Raw genomic sequence first — 8,763 nt, 5'->3', positions numbered from 1 at the left:
AAAAAAAAAAAAAAAAAAATCATTACTATTTGGGGCACCTCTGGCCGATGGTGCCCCAGGCGGCCGCCTAGCTTGCCTATACCCTGTGCTGGCCCTGTTGTGTATGGACATGTCTGAACGCTGTGAGTTTAGATTCAGCTGGTGTATTGCCTCCTGCAGGTGCACTACTGGAGAGAACATGGCATCCACAGGCATCACCCCGATCGTGTGGAGAAAATTCTCACCTTCAGTGGAAACCGCAGCCACGCCGTCCTGCCTGGTCTACACCCCTTCAGCGATTACTCCTTCTATGTGAGGGTTTTCAACGGGAGAGGAGAAGGTCCCCCGAGCACAACCAAGCACTTTAGCACGCCTGAGGGAGGTAAGACCACAAACACTATCTGATTATTTTCTGGCATCTGTGGATGTTAATTTATTTCTCTATTTCTCCAGTTCCTGGACCTCCTACTTCTCTGGTAGTTTCTAACCCAAACCTAGATTCCTTAACCCTTCAGTGGAGTCCTCCTTACGATCCTAACGGGCACATCACTGGCTACACCCTCAAATACCAGCCAGGTGAGATGTTTCTTCACAGCAGAATACATTTGTAACTCACACTGGGGACGCTGTCTTCCATGTAGCGTGTAGTTTTCGTATGTCACTCTTTTCCATGTCTTATACCGTAATCTAATATTTTATTTTGGCGAATACAGCAGCACAAATTAACAATTGGTCATTTCTATTTCCCTACTGTTATCTTCTCAACCCATTTCCCCCCCTTCATTTACGCCCCATCTACAACCTCCTCCATTTATTCAACTTACTTCATTGCTTTCCAATTCCAACCCCCCCTTCCCTCTCCAATCCCACCATTCTTGTCATCCATCCTTCATCCTTGTAGTCAATAACTCCAATGAGCTGGGCGAGGAAGAGGTGCTGGCTCTGGCTGCCAATGAGACCTCAGTCACTTTGCCAAACCTCCAGTCCAGCACACGCTACAGGTTTTATTTGAATGCAAAAACTAAAATTGGAGCAGGCCCAGCCATTACTCAGGAAGCGCTCATCATGGTGGACGAAGGTAAGTCAGTCGAGGTTTTACCCCTTTGTTCATACAAACAAGTCAACAAATCTGAGTACGCATGTCACCAAACACATTTATTATTCTTTTGAGGAAGATACACAACAAAAAACAAAGTTTTAAGAACGTTTTAGCGTGAGGCCGTCTACATTTTTTTCATTTAAATAGAAGACATAAAAGTTCAATTTTGTTTTAAATGTGCTCCAGAAAAATAAATCTTCATTTGAAACAACTTAAAACCCTAAATGTTACGTTTCAGCGTTGAATGTGTCACCATAGACCTTTTTTAAATGTCAAAAGCAAAAATAATTTGTGAAATCAAGCCTGAAAATGGAGAATGGAGAATAGTTTTAGTTATTAGTAACTCATTTTCTCCTGCATACTGAGGAGGATTTGGTTCCACGTAGATTAGAGCTTCACTTGGAACATCATCTACATCAGGGATGGAAAAACTACGGCCCGGGGGCCATATGCAGCCCTTTAATCTGTTTAATTTGGCCCGCCTGCCAAAGTGGAATAAATTCTTTTAATTTTTCATATTGTTTTATTTTTTGTGTAGTTCAGGTGTCTCCCCATAGATGGTGAACTACAAATAAATTCACCATTGTTTAGGCACAGAAAGTTATTCTGCATTCATGTAGTGTTTGAAGATTTGTTGTTTTTCGATATTCATTTGTGAGTTGGACAGGCGTTTTTCAGATTATTCCAATCCCACTTGAACGCAACCCAATCAACCCATCGGTGAAAATGTCACTAAAATGAGAAGAAAAAACACAGTTTAAAAGTAAAATTAAAGCATGTTTTTGTCCTGATGTTATTTCTTTATTTAACAAGGTGAAATACCAAAAGACGCCACAAATCTCCTCTTGATTCGTCCGTTCTGTCAAATTTTAGAACCATTTGTGGCCCACGAGTGAGACAGTCTGAATATCCCTAATCTTGATGGTGGTGAATCAAATGACCATTTACCATAGATGATATATGTTAGGGCACACATGCCTTTAAAATGTAATTTCTTTGCAGCTATGATAGTTTCCACTCATTTTGGATGGAATGACTTCACATTTTTCTGGGTTTTTTCCGAATCTCAGAGATCATTTATGTAATCCTATGTGCTTGCCTAACGATGTGAGATTTGCATGTAATCAGTCTTGTCCATGACCCTCCTGCCATTGAGTTTTTTCTTTTTTAAGCTGTTTGTCAATCACTTGATCTTGGTTCAGCTCTCAGGCTTGACAGTTATTGCGTCCTTGGGGAACCCCCCCGATTGAATGATACCTTAAAGTCGCTTTTGACAATATTGTCTACAAAATGCTTTTGAAATGTAACAGAACATATTTTGAGCTTCAGTTCCAGTAATACTACTTAGAGTTAAAAAAAAGAAAAAAAAAACGGGAAAAACTTTGTTTAAAAAAAGAGACCCACCTTTATCTGCTTTCTTCCCTGCATGGCAAGGATGTGCTTGGCATGTTAATTATGCGCAGCTTGGCATTTCATCACGCAGTGGCTTTTGTGCGTCTCCTGTGTAAAATGTCTGCACACGTCTCCTTCATGTGTGTGTCCTGTGCCGTGTTTACCCCTCTGAATGTTGTTTGCAGGTCAGAGCCAAACATCTCACCCTAAAGTATGGTCACGAGCAGGTCATCCGCCACTCAAGGGTACAGACTGTGCTGAGATTTTTAGTGCACGTCTCTAGACTCATGTCGTAATCATTTTCATTAGGTCTCCGTTTTTTGTTTTGAAGCTTGCTTGATAAATATTGTACTAAGTGAACGTATCATGGCAAATATAGAGGCGAAGCTTTATTGACTTGTCCTTTGATCAACAATCTTGTCCGACTGCCTGCTCTTGATAGCTGTCTCTTCTCTCGTGTGCACAGAGCGACCGGCGAGTCCTTTCGCAAACGTTAGCTCTTCGGTTGGAGATGATGGTGCCCTGATCAGTTGGGAATACTGGGGCCCAGAAAGAAATGTTTATGTAGAGTACATAGCAAACAACAGTAAGCATCAGTGTTTCTCTCAACTCTTTCATCAAACACCAAGAGACCAACTCTTTGTTACTGGCATGTGCAGGTGAATAGAAATGTTGGCAAAGCTTTTGGCTTTTACCAGTCCAGATCCAGATGTGGTAAAAGTGGCTTCCTGTGATTGGATTGCTAATTGCTCAGTGCTGCTGCTGGTATACTGACTAGACTCATTTCATTTCCAACGTGAATGCAATTAAAGCAGCAAACATGAGAGAAAAGCAAATCAAACATTCTTGTTATGCAGGATGAGTTTGACTCAAGTGCCTCCCACTGTTTTTATCCACCTGCAGTAGGATGGAAAAACTAATGTATTATAACTCCTTCATCAACAGTTGAATGGATTAGATTGTGGAGAAAAAAATGCAATAATACTCATTTAGGAAATGTTGCTAATAGCCATTAGTTGCAGCACATTTCATTTTGAGCCCATTGTGAATGTATGGTGGCCCCTATAGCACAAATGTAAAGTGACAATTAAAAAAAAACAAACCATTTACTAACTATCCTTGCTTTTAGCATAGCTAATTCTTCATCTATATGCTAATATGCTACATTTTTTTGTTTACTCAATATCTTGCTTCAGTTTTGACTGCAATTTTCCAGTTAATTAAGTTTTTGCCAAGCTTTAAGGCACCAAAAGAACTCCAAAACAAAGCAAGGTGTTTTTTTATGCTCCAACACTCATCCAATTTCTAGAAATTTGAGAGTTGGTGGCTAAGCTAATGAAAGAATTATACAAATTTAAATCTAACCTCCCAACCTAGCTAAATGTAAAGCCTAGCATACATGTAGCCTCCCAGCTAGCTGGAAGAAACTTAAGTATGTCATTTTCAGCAGATTGTCACTGTGCTGGGATACTTTTCGCCCTTGATTAAATTGAAAGCCTTAAAGCTATCAAGCTAGCATAGCTAGCCATGAGGAAACTTTAACAAAAATTGTGTTTTTAGTGTTTTTATCCTTTTATTATGGCTTTTTTTCTCAAATATAAATAAAATATTTTTTTCTTTATTCAAGTCATTGTGAATCAGAAGCAGGCTAAACAATTCCATTGAAAAACACCTATAGGTGTGACGTGGCTAAAAACTGTACAGCTACAGTTAGCTTGAGGGGCTGTTAGCAAGCGGGAGAGAGTTTAAACTCATGGATGATTGACAGTAGGGGCAGGCTTACACCCCAACAACATTCCTGAACAGAGGCAAATTTCTAATGAACTCCTGCCGCTCTGCAGAAACTATGTCCTAAAAAACAACATTGGTTTTTGATTTAGTCTGAAAATGGCATAATCATAATTAAATTAATTAATTAATTAATTCAAGAAACACTTTTACAATAGATAAAAAGAAAATTAGTGTACTTGTACAGCCAACAATGTTTTCCTCATTTTAATCTCATTTTACACAAAATTAGTGCTTTGAAATTGTATCTAAGCTGTTAATCTGTTGAGATTTTCATATATTTTTTGTATTGTAGTACACTCAGCTTTTGGGGCCACCACAATAACCCATTCATGAACTCCATAAACAATTCCTATTGATTGTAGTGAACATCCATACCGGTAGATCATCCATCGTGTCTCCATGACCTCCATGGCTCAGTAGAAGCCACGCTCGAAACAAATCTCACATCATAAACGTTTCCTACAGGTGAAAGTGAAGAGGAGTGGCAGAAAGAGCTTGTGAATGGCTCTCAGAATGTTAAGCTGAAGGGCTTAAAGGTTGGCCTGTCCTATAGGGTCCGCGTGGTGGCCTATGGTCACCACGACCAGCCGCCGCACTCGTCCGACGAGCTTGTGGTCACAGTCCCAGGTGAGGCAATCCCTGGGATGCAGCCTTCGTCCTTGCGTGGCCGTGTTGGATAGTTTGTGGCGTTGTGTTGTCGTGCATCGTCAAGCATGAGTTCTATAGATTTATAGTGATAGAGTGACGTCTTCTAAAAGAGTGCATGAGTGAATGGTTTATATTCTTGCGAAAGACGAGATTAGCAAATCGCACAAGCAAAATCTTAAGTAAATGTTTAGTTAATGTATATTACCCTCTTTAAATGTGTATTTGTGTGTGTAATTGTGATCGTCTGTGTGTCTGTAATTTAAACTGATGCTGCTCAAGCCACTGCTAAGAACTTCTCTAACATGAACGCTTCCTCTAACAAGAGCTGATGTAAATCTCCAATTATTAGAGATGAGAAAATCCTGTCATCCAATCAGCACACGGTTGTGGATAGACAACCCCTTGATGGAATATGTGCTGTGACCATGAATTTGAGATGCTGGTCTTTGCCTTCTTTTGGACAGCGATGGTGAGCAGACAGGTGGACATCGCCACTCAGGGATGGTTCATAGGCCTCATGTGTGCCATCGCTCTGCTCATCCTGATCCTCCTCATCATCTGCTTCATTCAGAGAAATAAAGGAGGGAAGTACCCTGGTAAGAACAAACACCAGCATGCAAACATATTAGGCTGCAGTTCAGTGAAATCAGTTATCCCTAATGGCACCCTAAAATGAGATTTTGAACAGTTTCAGCTTTCGGGGTGTAAATCAGACCAAGCTGTGAGCCATTATCAGTGTGTTTTGCAATAACAGCGTTCTCATTTCGGCATCTTTTAGACATTAGGACAAATATCTATCATGATTATGGGAGGAATTTTATGTTTCAGTGTTGCTACAATGATTAGATTTTTAGAAAACACATTTTTTTAATGACTTTACTGCTTGAGCGCCTTCGTCTGACTTGTTTTGCTTCTCATCAGTCAAAGAGAAGGAGGACGCCCACACAGACCCAGAGTTTCAGCCCATGAGAGACGATGACTGTCCCTTTGGGGAATACAGGTGAGAGAAAGCGACCTGGTTTTGGGGTGCCCCATCTTTCCCTCCCCTGGCCCAGATCTGCCCTCTCTGTGGGCTGAAGCTCCCACTTCTCGCCGATAATCCAGATTCAATCGCAAGAAGCGGAAGAAGAAGAAGAAGTGCCCTCAGTCTGGACTCCTCCCACATTCAAACATTACTTGTTGCTGTTGTTTGTTCTTGTTTTTGAGACATCTGGGGTCTTGTATGCCGTGCATGACTTTACAATGTGTGGTGGGGGATTCTTCAGGTGAGGGGGTGTCTCCAATGGTTTGAAAGCTTAAGGAAGACTGTTATAACAAAACAAAAAACGTTGAATAAGCTACATTCATTCCAACTTAAATGTTTGCATTGAATCCCATTCCAGCTAATAAGCTATTCATAAACAACATTTGTGAGGTTTAGCGTCTCAACACGTTGTCTCGTACAATGCTTGACTGGGCTGCAAATGGCTTCCAACATTCGATGTATTTTCCCAGCATCCTCCTCCCTCTGGGTTGCTATCATGTTGCACGCAGAAAAATGAAGCACTTTAACTCTGTATAATTAGCATTTTTTAAAATATTATTTTGTAAGTCAGATTCTATAACGGTCTTGCTTTTGTATTTTATATTCCTTTTTGTATAACGTAGACGTAAATATGTTAAATGGACATAAAAAACGTATATAACAGAGATACATAATATGCATGGACATTAAATCTCACACATTGTTTAGCATTTTGATTTTTGTTCATTGAAACTGTTGTTTACTAATAGATATGCAGGATGTGGATACAAATGAATCTAAACGCATGTGTGATGGAAGCAAAGTTGAGTTTAAAAGAGGTAATTGATGCTGTGAAATGAATAAAAGTAGGCTAAATCGTACCTTTAATAAGCATTTAAAAAATGATTTGATTTTTTGATTAACACCTGTCACCTGGTGAAAGATATTTTTTTTAATCATTTTTCTTTAAAAGAATTGAAAGTATTTTTATGGACTTTAGTGTCTATTTGTTTGAAAATTGACAAAAAATCTCCCCCCAAATTTTTTTTCTCAATAAATGAGCTTTAAGTCGATCCATTTAACTCTTATATCATGTTTGGGTCAAAATTGACGTGTTTGAAAGTCTGAAAATGGGTCAATTTTGACCCGAACACAATATAAGAGTTAATGTTTATTTGAAGAAGCACACTGCTGATTCTTTGAAGGATAAAAATGTATTTTATTTGTAGCAAATAAATAGCTGTTTAGAGCAGGGGTGTCAAACTCATTTTGGGTCAAGCGGGCCGGACCAGTACCATGATAGGATAATAACCAATGGTCAACTTGCTATCTGTAGCTTTGTTTTTGTTTTGTTTTTTCTCAGTTGGAAGAAATGTTTAGACAACCTAGTAGCCTAATCATTTATTATTACTATTATTACAGATTCATTCACATAGAATTTTAAATAAATGGATTTCACTTTTTTTTTTAATGGTTTATTCAGTTTTACACAGACTGAATATTTTTTATATCTGACAGTGAGGCAAAATCCTGATAATAAACTCAAGAGGGGGCTGTAGAAAAAAGAAAAAAAAAACACCTTGCCTAGAATATAAATGTGCAAATCAGTGAAAAATTAAACAAACATTTGTGAACATAACAATTTGGAGTTAACCTCCTGAGACTCGGCCTTCGCCAGATCGTCAATATTGGGATTCAAATCCTGAAATTTCCCAATGACATTCAAGTGTGCGAAATAAAAAAATCCTTTTCCTGTTGGCTGCTTTTCCTTTGCTCCACCTAGTGGTGGACTTGCACATTGCGGTCATTTCTTTGCAGAACTTTAACTCGGCCACAGGAATGAGCTCAAAACTTGCTTTTTGTCCTCCAACATCCTTAAATTTTTTTCTCTTAATGACTGAGCTGGATTAAACCATCTGGAGGGCCGGATCCGGCCCGCGGGCCATATGTTTGACACCCCTGGGTTATATCATTATTGTTAATATTGCAAAAACATTTGGAATTACAAAAAAAAAAAAAAAAAAGTATTTCGGAGTAACGCTGACGGTTTCATGGCACTCCCCCAAATATGTTCTTCTATAGATTCACAAAGAACATGAGGTGTGCTGATTTATATGTTCAAAATGCACATTTCATTCAGGGGAAATCGTTCTATCGTTCACAAAAAAAATGTGTAGAATTTTAGTAATTTATTTATAATGGAAGAATATAGATTTAATGGCCCCTGATGAAATAAGTACGTAGACCAGCTAAAGAGTAAAGTTGGAATAAATATTATGCAAATATAATAATTGATGCATAAGGGGATCTAACTTCAGTTGGAGAAAATCAAGAGAGGTCTCAGGAATTCCCCTGATTGTGTTCGTCCAGTGGCGTCTTGAGATTGTTGGAATTATCTGGAAGTCTTAGAGGTGTAGCAGCAGGTAAGGGGGGTGTTGACGGGTGGGGTTGAGGGGATCCAACAGTCACTGTGGAGAAAAATGCTTGCTGTCATCCAACTGCATATTTACCATCCAGCCTTCATCGTCCTCAGCTCTCCTCAGAATGGCTCATCCGCACCACGTTTTTCTCCCATAGTGCTTTGCTGATAATCGCTTCTTGTTTTTGAGTATTAGGACCAATCATGAGCTTGTGGATGTTTTTAAATATGTGAGAAGCAAAGAAGCCTTTCTTTGCAGATGTTTAATGCATTTAGCAAAGGTTGTGGTTCCTGTTGTGCTTGAAATGTTTGGCTGAAAACAACTTTATTCATATCATTGATTTGCGTTGAGTTTTCTGTTTTTGTCATGACTTCTTCACGTCTATGGAGATATTTTGGGGCCATAAATATTTGAAATCCAAAAAAAAATAT

At 39.1% G+C, this 8,763-nt stretch overlaps 1 protein-coding gene across 18 annotated transcripts in view; it reads left to right on the top strand.

Annotated features, from left to right (window-relative positions):
* LOC112152867 (neuronal cell adhesion molecule) overlaps positions 1 to 8,763 on the top strand; it is an 85,829-nt gene that overhangs the window by 76,134 nt on the left and 932 nt on the right. For 9 of the 18 annotated variants that reach the window (XM_024282689.2, XM_024282686.2, XM_024282683.2 and 6 more), the window contains 8 exons: positions 160 to 361; positions 433 to 555; positions 881 to 1,057; positions 2,656 to 2,715; positions 2,937 to 3,056; positions 4,727 to 4,888; positions 5,374 to 5,505; positions 5,831 to 5,909. In XM_024282689.2, coding sequence (XP_024138457.1) covers positions 160 to 361; positions 433 to 555; positions 881 to 1,057; positions 2,656 to 2,715; positions 2,937 to 3,056; positions 4,727 to 4,888; positions 5,374 to 5,505; positions 5,831 to 5,909 — 1,055 coding nt within the window. The remainder of the gene's footprint in view (positions 1 to 159; positions 362 to 432; positions 556 to 880; positions 1,058 to 2,655; positions 2,716 to 2,936; positions 3,057 to 4,726; positions 4,889 to 5,373; positions 5,506 to 5,830; positions 5,910 to 8,763) is intronic. The other 9 variants (XM_024282692.2, XM_036212296.1, XM_036212295.1 and 6 more) reach the window with 4 other exon arrangements.

Source organism: Oryzias melastigma, linkage group LG6 (genome assembly GCF_002922805.2).
Source record: "Oryzias melastigma strain HK-1 linkage group LG6, ASM292280v2, whole genome shotgun sequence".
NCBI lineage: Eukaryota > Metazoa > Chordata > Actinopteri > Beloniformes > Adrianichthyidae > Oryzias > Oryzias melastigma.
Note: the sequence above shows the minus strand (reverse complement) of the source record. Positions and strands in the feature narration are given on the sequence as shown.